The following is a 14,865-nucleotide window of genomic DNA, read 5'->3' as shown; positions in this document are numbered from 1 at the left end:
CTTGTGAACATTGCTGAGTTTTGTGGATGAGGCTGAGCAATTCCCCTGGTGTGTCCTTGTGCAAGTGAGTCATTGAATTGTAACTCCCTTGCTGGACAATGGCTGTTAATGGTTGTTCAACACCCCACCAGGCATTGGTTACCTCCCTTGTTGTTATCTCTGGGGATCTAATATCTGGGTGATTCCCCAACTCACAGCATATTTTAGTGACAGCCATACAACACAGTCTCATAATTTCAGAGATATACATGTCTAGACAGAACAATGGCTTTCAGTGGATCATAACCTTTTCCATGATACCTTACATGGTATGCTTTATATGAAATATCACAATTATATATAAATGATGAATATGGGGATTACAGACTACCCACCCAGGTATAGAGTGTCACACTTGTAAATACTCTTATCCCCATAGTCAGTTCATAGTAAGATTGCCTACCTTATTTATTTGCAATTTATTTGATAGGTTTACTTTCAATAAGGAATTTTAAAAAATCCTCTCCTGGTACCAGGGGTTAGAGATGGCCAATCCTAAATCCACCAGATATAAGTACTACCCATCACGCAAGAGTGCAATTAACAACGGACATACTTGAAATAATTTTTTTGTTTGTGGGAGCTGCACATCCCCAGTAAATGTGCAGCAGAGAGGTCTGGCCACTTACGGGTCCAGAACTGAGGAGGAGGAGTGGTGAATTGAAAAGCCTGGAGAATAAGAGGAAGGAGGCAAAAGGCACTCTTTTAGAGAATTGGGGGAAAGTGTGTTATCAACGTAGAAGACCTGGACATATAAAACAAGACTTCCCCAAGGTGGAATGTGGGTTCGCAGAATTGTGCAAATGGATTGGGACTCTCAAGGAAGGATAAAAAAGAAAACAACTACCATCCCAATAAAGGTGAGAAGGAGGTGCCAAAGGGGAATTGTGGATGCTGCCTTGCAATGTTTGTTGATCCAGGGGGACTTAGTGAAGCTCCTGGGGGAAAAGATAGAGTTCGAATGCATTAATGGGGAGAAAAAACTCTGACTGTTCACCTAACTATATATAAGTTTTTGAGGAGTTGGGTCTTGTCAAGGTTTTTCCGACCATCAGAGAACCACTCTCTCCATGAGACATTAACTTGGCTTTTATCTGCCCGGATGGGCCCACCATTTGGACCCATGGCAACATGTTCCTTGTTATACATGTCTATGAAACTGGAATTTTAATTTCAATCAAATAAGGAAGGAGAGTTGATGAAATTCAAGTCTTTATGGCAGAGCCACCCTATACTGTTTTTTATGCAGACGTGGTATCTCTGAGAACACATCCAAAGTGCCTTCCTAAAGTCATCACTAATTTTCATCTCAACCAACAGGTCCTTTTCTCTATATTTTTTCCCAAGCTTCACTCTTTCAAGGGAGAGGCTAATCTTTATACTTTGGAGACCAGAAGGGCTCTGGCATTTTATTTACAAAGAACAAAGCCATTTAGGGCTACACTGAGATTATCCATGGCAGTAGCAGAGAAGTTTAAATTAGTGTAAATGGTGGGTTCTCTGTAACTTGAAGTTTTTAAATCATGATCTGAGGACTTCAGTAACTTGTCCAGAGGTTATGGGTCTATTACAGGAGTGGGTGGGTGAGATTCTGGCCTGCAATGTGCAGGAGGTCAGACTAGATGCTCGTAGTGATCCCTTCTGGCCTTAAAGTCTGTGAGTCTATGAAACAGAAACCTGTTTCTACTCAAAGACTACCTAGATGTAGTGTAATGTAAACTGTGTGAGAACCTATTACAAAATAGGAAAATTGGATCCTCCTCAGAGTTCATTCCACTAGAGCTCTTACAGCATCCTTGAGAAATATTTCCATCATAGATATTTGCAAAGTAGCCACCTGGGAGTCTGTGCACACATTCATGAAACACTGTTCCATTACTGAAACTTCTAGATTAGATGATACATTCAGCAAAACTGTGCTTCGTTCTTTATTCACTTAGACTCCAAGCTACCATCCCTTGACTAGTGTTTGTGAATCATCAAAAGTGGAATGTGTATATGGACAGGAGAAAGAAAGGAGAAAGAAAAGTTACTTATCTGTACAGTAACTGAATTTCTTTGAGATGTTTCCCATTTCCATAAACATATTTCACAATGTTCCCTCCTTGCCACCTGCTTCTGAGTCCTATAGCCTTCAGATTCTGTGTTGGAGAAGGAACTGAGGGGCAGTTGGCCTGCTCCACTCTATATTCCCTCAGCAGAGCACAAGAAGGACATTCATGGCACATGTGTGGCAGCAATGGACACTGCTGACCAAAAGACTCTGATCTTGAGCACACAGGCATCTGTGTACAACTAGATATGGAGAATGTATATGGACAACGCATCCGTACAAGTATATAACTTATTTTTTTTGGTACTGCAGAGTCTTGCAGATGTTATACAAAATGAAAATATATAATATTCACAAACAAAAATAACCCTCTTGGGCTAAAATGGAAAACTTCCTTTTCTGGGGAAAATCTTGAATTTTTCAAAAAATAAAATAGTTTTCTACCTCTCAAAGCTCTCTTTAATTATCTTTGCCTTATAAGCAAGCAAATAAGCTTTTTTCTTTGGAGGTGAGATTTACTTTTCTTCATGTAAATGGCCCAGTAACTTCAAATGGTGCCTTAGTTGTAACAGAGAGATGTCAGATAATCAGAGTGGGTGTCATTTGCCATAAGGTCAGTGGCATATCTAGATGTGAGGCCTGATTATAGCATGCTTTGAAGCCTGTGCATGCTGCTCTAGCAGTGTGCAGGGGCCACAATGGCTGCCAGTCAATTAGCTTAAAGATATTTTGTGCCTGCTTCTTCAGGACTGCACTTTCTCTGCTGTGTCCCCTAAAAGTAGCAGCACAGAAGCTGCCCTGTTACCTTGAGCACTTTGGTCCTGGGAGGAGAAGCTCCTTGGATTGTTACCATCCTTGAATATGATCAGTTTAACTTACTGCAAAGGATATTCACATATCCAAACCAGGTTGAAGTCTCAAACTACAGGGGAATTTATGAAAGTTTCAGCTAGGTGCTATTTGAAACAGCAAGATGTACTGTAAAATGGGGAAAGCCCTGATTATAATGGTGCATTCAGTACCACAATAATAATAAAAAAAGAAAGTGGTTGAATCCTCAATATTTTCTACAATTATTAGTTTTGATTCACAAGATGACTTGACTGGAAACTCCATTAATCCAGCAAGAGCAGTGGAATTTATAAGATTGTCTATAAGAAAGTATTATCTTGAGACTTAAAATTGGCATTGAGAAGTGAATCAGTATTTAAGTATATATAGTTAGTATGATGGAACTGTGAAAATCATTTTATTCTTAGCACTTTCTTTAATTTGTCAGTTATAACTTCACATCCGAATATTTAGACTTGACTCCACAAATTATTAATGGTACCATGACAGTGTATAAAGAAGCTATGAAGAATCTGCTGCCCACTCCCACCAAATCTCACTACTTGTTCAACCTCCGTGATTTCTCCCGTGTTATTCAAGGTGTATGTCTGTCAAGACCTGAAACAACAGAATCTGTAGGAATGATAAAACGTCTTTGGGTTCACGAGGTAAATCTCATATTAGTAATAAATTGTATATGATATTTATGATAAATAATTGAACAGTCAAAGTTGGATTTAGACATTTATTTTTCTTTAGTAATAAAATTTAGTTGAATTATTTTATATCACAGCTATGATGTAAGACCTATGACTAATAGCTATGTAATGATGCCATAGTCATAAGGTTTTTTTTGCTAGCTAGAAATGAGATTTTATGCATACTTGTTTGAAGTATGAACCACATCTTAATGTATTGTGGGCTCCTTTCCTTTCATTCACAATTATCCAGACGACATCTCCTGCCATAAGTTATTACACAGTGTACCTACCTCCATTTCCTCTCCTCTCCCTCCCAATGGCAGAACAAAGAGTCTGTGGAGAGAGAGACAGCAGTGGGCCAGGGTCATGGGAAGGTTGGGTGGGGAAAGAACATGTTCTTGTTCCTCTCTCCCTGTGGATCTTCTTCAGTAGGAACTCCTGAATCTTCAGCAACTGTAACTACCTCTCCCCTAATGATAACATCACAAGCTAACTGATCAAAGGAGTGGTGTTAACTCATCTATTTAGAAATAGGAAGAAAAAGCAAAAATATACCAAGTTTGGTCTCTCTGACTTTACATAAAAGTAAGGATAGTGACACCTGCCACTCTTTACAAAATGTCTTCAGAATACAATTAATATATTTAAAGTATGCATATAGTATGTGGAAAATGTTTTATTTTCCCACATGGAGCTTAGCTTTCATTTAGAAGATAAAAGGAACAACTGTTCCAGTTGCTTCTGAACATTTATTTTAATTTTCATTGTGCTGAAATTTAAGAGACTTTGCACTTTGAAACCATTTTTTATGTGTGTGTGTGTTTCACTTAGATTAATGCCAGTATAAAATGAACAGAATGCTAGCATCAACTACTAAAACTATGACATTATTATTTATTATGCAGGTTCTTAGAGTGTACTATGATCGCTTAGTGGATAATGCAGATCGAGCCTGGCTTGTTGGTTATATCCAAGAAGTAGTGAAAAGTCATTTAGATGAAGACTTTCATGAACTTTTCCAGAGCCTGGACTTCAATTTTGATGGCAAGGTGGAAGAGGATGACTTACGTAGCCTGATGTTTTGTGACTTTCATGACCCCAAACGAGAGGACACCAACTATAGGGAGATCAAGGATGTGGACACACTGAGATTAGTTGTAGAGAGCCACTTGGAAGAATTTAATAACATGAGCAAAAAACCTATGCAACTTGTCTTGTTCCGATTTGCTATTGAACACGTCTGTAGAATTTCACGGATCCTGAAACAACCTCGCAGCCATGCCCTTCTGGTTGGTGTTGGAGGCAGTGGCAGGCAGTCCCTCACTCGATTAGCAGCACATATGGCTGATTATACACTTTTCCAGGTTGAAATATCTAAGAGCTATGGTAACAATGAGTGGCATGAAGACTTAAAAGTCATCCTAAGGAAATCTACTGAGGGTGAGATGCAAGGAGTTTTCTTATTCACTGATTCTCAGATAAAGAAGGAGTCATTTTTAGAAGACATTAACAACTTACTAAATGCGGGGGAGGTACCAAACCTCTTTGCACTAGATGAGAAACAAGAAATTTGTGAACGAATGCGTCAGATAGACCGCCAGCGAGATAAAACAAAGCAAACTGATGGTAGCCCCATAGCCCTTTTTAACATGTTCATTGATCGCTGCCGAGACCAGCTCCATGTGGTATTGGCAATGAGTCCCATTGGAGATGCTTTTCGTAATCGCCTTCGAAAATTTCCAGCTCTTGTTAACTGCTGCACACTTGACTGGTTTCAGGTAGAGTTATTCACTATTTACACATTTTCTGATGGGACACCACAAATGCATTATTCAAAATATGGCCTCAGTTCTTTTCATGTCAAGTAGTTTGCTCTTTAATTCTGTTAACAGTTAAAACATTTTCTGGATTTTCCTAGAATTAGATGGTGATACTCTGCCCTACTGACTTTAGAGGGATTGCACAGGGTGTAAATAAGGTCAAGATTCTGCCCAGAATGTCACAATCACTGAGATTAATATCTGAGTAAATACAGTACAGTAGAAATTAGAGAATGACCTATCCAATTTACTCAGCTTGCAAAATCTCAGTGATGATTTGCCAGGTGCCCAAAAAAGTTTAGGTCTGGTATGGATTGGCAAGAATTAGTAGAGAAATCTCCCAGTCCCAAGCATGACCTTCTTCCCTACTAACTTGTAAACTACTATAATCTATCTATATGGTATGTAACAGTAAGGTTCAAAATTTGATCATACAAGTTAGGAAATTCAGACTTATGCTATCCTTAAAATGCATAGCTGTATCCCTGAGCCTCATTTTAAAGAGAAGAGGGTAAGTTATAGCCAGTCTTTTTAGCATATGCACAGTGTCCCTCAGGTGGCACATGACTGGGATTCACCACCGAATTTGGTTCGCTGGTTGGATCATTAGCTTCCCTGGCTTGGGCCAGGTACTGATGGGGAGTGCAACATGAATGCTGATCCATAACTGTTATCCAGGGTTTTCAGAACCCCCAACAGTGGTAACTTAACTATTTCACTCTAGTCAGTTTTCAGAGTGGCAGCCGTGTTAGTCTGTATTCGCAAAAAGAAAAGGAGTACTTGTGGCACCTTAGAGACTAACCAATTTATTTGAGCATAAATAAGGCAGTGTCAGGAATAAATCAGTGGGAACAGAGCAATTCCGTCTGATAAAAGATTCATGCAAGTAAGCGTGCTCTATCTAAATCTGTAGTTTATTAGATTTAAGCACACACAGACATAAGTAATAAGTTTAGAACATCCCAGATATTCACCTAACATCTGGAACAGTATTGAGTAATTAACAGCTGGTTCACAGTGGCCAGTTGCTCACCCACTGAGGAGAAAAGGTGTCAGAAAAAACATCTCTCAAGATGGCTTCAGAGGACTGTTCCAAAGTACACTCTATTATCTAAACTTTTTATAGCTAACTTCTAGAAAAAACATAGGTCATAATGACCCCTACTGGAGGATCACTTTTTTTAACTTTCAATAAGCTTCTAATATCAAAGGCATTTAGACTCAAGGTTTTTATCCAGTTATCGTCTTTCATTTTCCGTTATTTACTTTTTTCTCACAGTCAGGAATGAGAGGAGGGGTTGGATGGGGCAGCAGGGGGCAGTCAGGGGCGGGGGTCCAAGGGCGGTCAGGGGACAGGGAGCAGGGGGTGGTGGATGGGGCAGGAGTCCTGGGAGGGGCCATCAGGGGACAGGGAACAGGGGGTTTGGATGGGGGGCGAGAAGCAGGGGATAGGGGTCAGTTGGGTAAGGGTAAGGGTCAGGGGCCAGGCCACGCCTCTCCTAACTGGCCCTCCATACAATTTTGGAAACCCGATGTGGCCCTCAGGCCAAAAAGTCCCTCCTGGAGCAAAGGATTTTGCTCCCCCAAAAAGGTTTGAGGGAGAGGGAAGAGCTGGCTAGATATAGCTCTTGTTTCCTGCCTCTTCTTGAGAACTTGAGGGAGTTCCAAGCTGTCTAGAGGAGGGAGAGAATTAATGCAAATAAGCTCCCATCTTTCACATTCCTCAGCTCCCTAGCCTGATCCTGCCCTTTCTCCCTCTTTGAAGCTCTGCAGCCTTCTGAAGTTTCTCCAGTCCTTGGGTTATATTAACACACCTGTACAGCTTAAAGGGAGAGGAACAGTAAATTCTAGGCAGCTTTTGACTAACCTTTAAAAATACTTAAATCCTGTTTTCTTTGGAGGTGGGATTCTTTCACCCTGAATCCCAGAGAAAGTTTAGTGGCAAAGCATCTTTCACAACCTTTTGAAGTGGTGAAAAACCATTTAAAATGAATTAAATATTCACTTTGGTGAGTAATTAAAAAGCCACTCAGGATGTTTACTACAGTTAAATTAAAGTGTGGGTAAAAATGAAGATATTTCTTTATTTTTCAGTTTTTAGCACCAGTTATTTACACAAGTAGATATATAAACTTTTCGCAGAATCCTATTTACCAGCACAGAGTCTTACTGTTGGTAAGGAACAGAGCATGTACAGTGACGAGTGCACTTAAGTTGAAATCCTTATTAATAATTTTGCGAGCTTGCAGTCAATTGATAAATCACATATTAACATCTGAGAAGTGGTTTATGAATTTTGGAATTTATGGAATTCTGTAAAATGCTTACTGATATTTTGATATGAATATTTTTTTAAATGCAAACAAACAAAAACAAGTTGCTGAAAATGTTTTTAATTAGTGTTGTGCTGGACACTGACAAACTCAACATGCTTCATTTATGACCTACTGTATTCTAAGAAGCAACAAATCAAGAGTTATAATCCAGAAATGATTGTTGTAACTTTGTCTTGCAGATCTGCCACTGAAAACATATTTTTAAATATTCACATCAAAATACTGTTTAGTATTTAGATCTCTTTAACTTGTGACTGCAGGGTGCATGCACATATAGGCCACAATCCTGAAAAGCCTTACTTGCACACATGCTTAATTTTTTGTGTGATTAATCAATGGAACAACTCATGTATAAAGTTAATCTATCAGTTAGTCTTATCAGGTTTAGAGCAATAGAAAATTCTGTAAATTCTATGTACACAGATACAAGTGAGGCATAAATAGTGTGTGTCATTCACACATCCTTCCTCCACAATCTGTAGAGCAAAAAGTGTAAGCACTGATTGATATCAGCATGGTAAGTTCCTCTGAGATTCTTCATTTTGCTAGGTAAGCACTGGGCCCTCTATAAAAGTTAAAAGTTTAGTTTTCTCATGATAATAATGAAATTAAAAATAAATCTTAATAAAGGATAGTATCCAACTTCGATATACTCAGAAAGCAAGACATCTGTGTAATGCAATATGTTTTCATATTTCAGTCTAATAATTGAATGTATTGGTATTATCGTGTGCATTTTCTTATGCAATTTTGCAGTTGTTGGTTTAAAGTATGATTCTGATCTGAAAAGTGACTGTAAACATGGTAACTCTTTACTTAATAAGCTGTCTCCCTGTGTGTCAGTCATATCCTTTGATTGTAGTAATTAAAATAAGATTTTACTATTTTTTACACCTCTTAGCTATGAAGAGTTAAAATTACTAAGAGAGTATCATTCTTTCTTGTGCATTCTCAGCAGTATTGTTATCTAAGCTCCAGTTGGTGACACCTTTGTAAACCCACTGAAGGTTGCACAGAGGTAATTTGAAAAAAATGGGGTTTTACTGAGAGCCCAATTTGGCTAGCAAAATCTGTATTTGGACAATGATGTTCAAGAAGGAAAGAACCCAAATGGACTTGCAGGGCCCAAATTGAGTTTGTAGTGTTAGCAGTTAGAAAAAAGACAATTTTTTACTTGTAAACTCAGTGTTGGTAATATGGAAATCAGTGAAAAAACAATTAACCAAGAATCCCACAATGACACTTCTATGGAGTCACTTTTCAAAGTGCAGCTGTATTTCAGAGTTCTTCTGTACCCCAGTTTACATTTGAATTCTGTTTATTTGCTTTATATCCAGGTTTACAAGTTTTGGAAATAAATGTTAAACTAAATATGTTTTTAAAAGACTGTTTTACTTTTTATAGAAACAACAAAACAGTTGTTCTCTGCAGTAAATTTTGATGATTAAACAAAAATTCAGGATTTTTTTCTCCAAAAATAATGAAAATAAGCTTTCATTAGATAATGTTATAGCCATTCTTTATATGGAAAGTTTATGTGAAGAGAGCATATATGTGTTTATTTTAATAATATTCTGACAAATTGGTAACATACTGTGCTTTTGCTTATTGGATGAGTTGAGGGAAAGTTTGCCCTTGGTTGAGCCCTGGCAACTCTTTGACTTTAGTGGCAGTTGTCCATCATGACCAAAGGCAGAATTTGAGTCTTTTCATTTTTCACAGTAAAGCCCCAATTATCTGACTTCCATTTAATCAAAGGTTGGTCAGATCGTCTATGGCAATACTGTGTGCCCTGCATTGCACTCACCCTACTTATTTGAAGCCTCATTTTTCTGAAGTTTCATATTGAGGGAAGGATTTTCAGAAAACTAGAGTTGTTCTGTATTAGGTTTTCCTTTTGTATGTGAACGTAGAAATGAAAAACTCTCCGTGTAATAACTATTTGTATGATAAGTGAAGTAATATTATGTTTATTTTCAATTTAGACATGGCCTGAAGATGCATTGCAAGCTGTTGCCTCTCGCTTCTTGGAAGATATTGAAATGTCAGAGGCAACACGCGAAGGCTGTATTGATATGTGTAAAAGCTTTCACACTTCTACCATTGCTTTGTCTGACCTGTTCCATACTGAGCTTCAAAGGCACAACTATGTTACACCTACCTCATACCTGGAATTAATCTCCACATTCAAAACCTTACTGGAAAAGAAACGCACGTAAGGATATATAACATGCATTTTGATAGGGGAGTCCAAAGTTCCTTGAAAATATTATTTTCTACATGTAATTAATTTGTGTAGCTAAACTAATAAAAAAAGTTAAGAATACTTAGATTGCCATTTCTTGGCTACATTTGCACTCAGTGGACTAAAGAGCAAGTTAGACCTAGTTTAATTCTTGTATTCCATTAGGCCAGTTCTAATATTCATTATTAAGTTGATGCCTATTGATACTTTAAAATATCAATTTTTTTTCTTCTGATGCAGTCCCAGACCCTAGAAATTACATCTGTTCTGCAGGGTGAATATCACTGAGTAACTCTGAGTTGCGGTATAAAGACACTCCCTTCCTTCATGATGGGTGGAGTTTTAGGTCTCCGAGACTGTATGTAAGCTCTGAGGGAAAATAAAAGGGCTCAGGGACTTAGTATAGTCATGCAGAAATCTAGGGATATTCCTCTAGGTCACCAGTGTGCCTAGGTCAGTAGTGACCGAAAGTCATTACCATCAGAAGACTCTTTCATGTCTTAGTGAAAAGAGTAGGAAGTTTCAGTTCCTACTTGTCCAGAACCTCATTATTTCCTCTTGACTAATGCAACCACCTCCTCTCTGAACTTCTTGATACACAGATTACTCCCCTCAGTTCCATATAAAACACAGCTATTAAAATAATATTCCTTCTGTGTCCTTCTACTGACTCCTCCTCCATCATATCACATCACATTCCAACTTCTCATTCCTAAAGGCCTTCATAACTCTGCACCCATCTACTTTCCCACTCTTGTCTTTTATCTTGTCACCCTGCCTCCACATCTGTTCTTACAGTAAATCCAGCCTTGATCACTCACTTGTCATTTTTCATACCTTTAAGAAGCTTGCACATAACTGAAGTAGCGTAAAGGAGTCTGAGTGTAAATGAGAATCAGGCACAAGCACTATATTGCACCGTCTGATGGGCAAATAAAACAAGATGGCATGGTGTTTAAATTTCAAGAATGGTGGGAAATTAGAAATTTGGGGAATGGGGCCAAGAAAATTGATAATATATTTATAAAAATGTCTGTAAAATTAAGCACTGCTTGATATTACTTTTAGTGAGGTGATGAAAATGAAAAAACGATATGAAGTTGGCTTGGAGAAACTGAATTCTGCTGCATCACAGGTGGCTTTGATGCAGTATGAGCTGGAAGCCCTACAGCCTCAGCTAAAGGAAGCTAGCAAACAAGTTGATGAAATGATGCTGGTTATTGAAAAGGAGTCCTTGGAGGTAGCTAAAACTGAAAAAATAGTGAAAGCTGATGAAGCTGTGGCGAATGAGCAAGCTATGGCTGCAAAAGCAATCAAAGATGAATGTGATGCTGATTTGGCACAAGCCTTGCCGATTCTCGAAAGTGCTCTGGCTGCTCTTGACACTCTTACTGCACAGGTAAAGCTAACTATATGTATTTATACACTGACCAGGTATTCAGACTAACAAAAACAAACCATGTCTGCCTTCAAAGAAAATCTGAATATGCTACATTGCTATTAATTGTCAGATTTCACATTGTTACTGAATTAAAAGTTGCATAATTTTGTAGCATCTGAAATTTCTTAAAACATTTAGTTTCAAAATCAAGGCATTCTTTTATTTTCATTCCCTGCTTGGACAGCTATAACATAAGCTAGTGAACTATAACACTTATATGCTCAGGAGGTATAAAATCAAACATTTCTCACTAGTCATTTTAAAATTCATAATCATAATAATATTCTGAATCAACAAATGGCAAGTTAAAAAGAATTTTCCTGATTGCTTCCTCAGCAAAACTGCATACTTGCCATGTAATTGTTTCGATATATTCACATAGATATCTGTCCTTTCAGAGACTAGAAACAGAGGCTGAGTTTCTGTGCTACACCTTTAACTTGCAGCCCAAGGGGAGGTAGTGAGGGGTAAGGTGGCTTTATGCCATCTTTATGCCCTCCCCAGCTGCTCTGGTGCTGGAAAGAAAGAGGCCCTAGACATAACTTATATAACTCTGGGGGCTATAATCCCTGCAAGCTGCGTGGCCACAGCCTATATAGTGCCATGCAGGCGCTCAGGGAACCCGCCTGAGGACCGCTGCGGCTGGAGGAGGACACCCCTCCCCCGGCCCTCCTCTCCCGGTCCCCACCGCAGTCGCAGCTGGAGCGGTCCAGCTCAGCTCCAGGCGCAGCCTGGCCCCTACTACAGTGCCCCTCCCCTGGCCTGAATCCAGCCCTGGCCCGGACCTGCTGGGGTTGGGGCACCTATCCTGAAGCCCTTGCTGCGGGGAGAGGCGTCCCCTCCCAGTCCAGGTGCTGCTGCAGGGAGAGAGAGCTGGGGGGAGTCCTGGAGCATCCTTGTGTACCCCAAACCCCTCATATTCCCAGCCCTACTCCGGAGCCCGCACCCCAGCCAGCGCCCTCACACCCCTGCACCCCAACTCTCTGCCCCAGCCCTGAGCCCCTTATCCCCAGCCCCCCCCCCAGAGCCCACACCCCCAACCAGAGCCCTCACATGCCTGCAGCCCACCCAAACCCTCTGCCCCAGCCCTGAGCCCTCTCCCACACTGTGAACCCTTTGGCCCCACCCCCACCAGATGAATTTTGTTATGTGCACCAATATGAAGGTGACCACCTCCATATTGGTACACATAACAAAATTCATTCCGCACATGGGTGGGAGAGATTAGAGGGAGCACTGCCTGGGGGTCAGTCTAAATGACAGCAGCCACTCTTTGGGCCACCGCTGTGTCTGGAATTTCTGCAGTACTGCAGGCAGTGATTCTGTCTCCAACACACACCTTACTACACCAGGACTTGCACAAGGGCTCCTGGAGGGCAATCTTGCACAGTGCCTGTGCTAGGGGAATCCTCTTCCAACCAGAGCTGGGGCTTGTAATGCCCCTTTATAACACTCCAGGCCTTTTGCCCAGTGGAAAGGGGACTGCATGGGGGAAAGGATCTCTCACTCTGTGTCAGTATAAAGGTTCTAGTGAAAGCCATCCTTCCATAGTAAATCCATGTGGCTGAGAATAATTCCAAGAAAACAACATTCTTCTTTGAGTGCTGGTCTTTGTGTATTTCACTATTGGTGCACTTTGCGCTCCATTTGTCCAGAATCAGATAATTTTGAAAGCAGCGTTTATTGGTCTGCACAGGTACCCTTGCTCTGCTTGTGCCTCCAACTGAGGAGATAAAGGGTATAGCAGACCAACTGCCTCTCTAGTTCCTTCTTTCCGCTTCCTGGCTTGGGTTGGAACCTCCAGTGTCAGAAGCTTAGTCTTCCTTTATTCTTCAACCTCTAAATACATATGTATATATTTTGTAAATAGTTTTTAGAATTTTATCCATTATTTTTAGCTAAGTTTTGTAGTTTGATAGATTCCCCACTGTAGGGAATTCAACCCCCCTGCCTCCACATACACATCTTGATATGAGTACTGGACTATGGCCGGGACTCTAGGCTTCAAAATTGGTTTCTTGCACATGCTCCTTCTAAGTCAGTGACAACCATTAACGCTGCCTGTACTGCCTTAGGGAAGCTCAGGTTGCAGCAAGATATGATATCTGCTGCTCTTTCCCCATTCATACCTTAAGAAGCACTTAATGGAGAAGGCCATAAGGTTGCACTTTGACCCAGGCCAGGGGGACCTCCCCTCCCATACATTGGGCTGACTCAGCAAAGAGTGTGCCTCCTTATGTAAGGTTCTACTGAGCAATAAGGAAATCTACCCATACAGATCCCCCACTGGAGTCTTGTCATTGATAGGGGGCAGGGAGCACTCTCATAAACACAAGAGCAAATTCTCCTCTAAATCTACTTCAAAGAAGACAGATACAGGCGTGCCTAAGTTGAACAAATCTTTCTGCTCCCCTCATGAAGACTTAGAACGTACTAAATCTTAGGGTCTTGACAAAAAGCCCATAAGTTGGGACCAGACGATGCTCTGGCAGCAATGGTGCTACTGATACCAACTAAGCCTAAACTCTGGAAACCAACAGTACTACCAAAAGGCAGTCATTGCCAGCCTCAATCAACAGCTGTACTGGCTCTGCCTCACACAGCTGAGGCACAAACTATGTCTGCTCTGTTGATCTGGGCTGATAGGACCCCTCACACTCCAGGGAGAGCAGAGTCTTACATTCCACCTGATGACATCTTTGCTTTGCCAGATCTCCAATCATCCTCCTTGTCCCCAACTGGCCCATAAAGTTTTGGTTCCCAAGTCTCCTATGTATGTCCTCTTGGTCACTGATCAGCATTCATTCCTTTTCCAATAACCTGACAAAGGGGAAGGGCAGAATCAAGCATCTCAACTTCCAACCACTCCAGCTCAGGGCGTAGTTTTGGGTGGCCATTAACTCTAGAACATGCAAAACATTCTTAGTAAAAGTTGAAAGGATTCTACTAGGAAATGTTATTTAGCCAACTGGTATTCATCTGATTCTTTCCCTCAAAACAGCTTGTCTTTCCATCAACTCTTTATGGGTTCACCTGCCAGCAATCAGTGCATACCACCCACTTTCACATGGTCACTCAATTTTTGCTCACCTGCTGACTACCAGGTTCTGGAATGACCTAGTTAGAAATTTTCTGGCAGTAAGAAAACCTTCTCTCAATGGGACTTAAATCTTGTTCTATCAGTGCTCACCAAGCTGCCCTTCAGACCGCTAGCGACCAGATGTTCCATGTCTCTCCTGTCTCTTAAGGTTGTATTCCTCGTAGCCATCACCTCAGCCAGGAGGGTGGGTCAGCTTGGAGTACTGATGGTGGGATCTGCCTTACATCATATTCCATAGAGACAGTTTCATTGTGTTTACATCCTAAGTTCACCCCCATAGTTTTTTTAGAATTTCACCT

At 40.5% G+C, this 14,865-nt stretch overlaps 1 protein-coding gene across 12 annotated transcripts in view; it reads left to right on the top strand.

Moving 5' to 3' along the window:
- DNAH7 (dynein axonemal heavy chain 7) overlaps nucleotides 1-14,865 on the top strand; it is a 270,148-nt gene that overhangs the window by 154,812 nt on the left and 100,471 nt on the right. For all 12 annotated transcript variants that reach the window (XR_012154342.1, XM_073306229.1, XM_073306230.1 and 9 more), the window contains 4 exons: nucleotides 3,372-3,591; nucleotides 4,530-5,402; nucleotides 9,766-9,995; nucleotides 11,094-11,424. Coding sequence is in view for 11 of the 12 variants with exons in the window: in XM_073306229.1 (XP_073162330.1) it covers nucleotides 3,372-3,591; nucleotides 4,530-5,402; nucleotides 9,766-9,995; nucleotides 11,094-11,424 (1,654 nt within the window). In the remaining variant the exon portion in view is untranslated. The remainder of the gene's footprint in view (nucleotides 1-3,371; nucleotides 3,592-4,529; nucleotides 5,403-9,765; nucleotides 9,996-11,093; nucleotides 11,425-14,865) is intronic.

Source organism: Lepidochelys kempii, chromosome 11, assembly GCF_965140285.1.
Source record: "Lepidochelys kempii isolate rLepKem1 chromosome 11, rLepKem1.hap1, whole genome shotgun sequence".
Lineage (NCBI taxonomy): Eukaryota > Metazoa > Chordata > Testudines > Cheloniidae > Lepidochelys > Lepidochelys kempii.
This window is presented reverse-complemented; position numbering and strand designations above follow the sequence as displayed.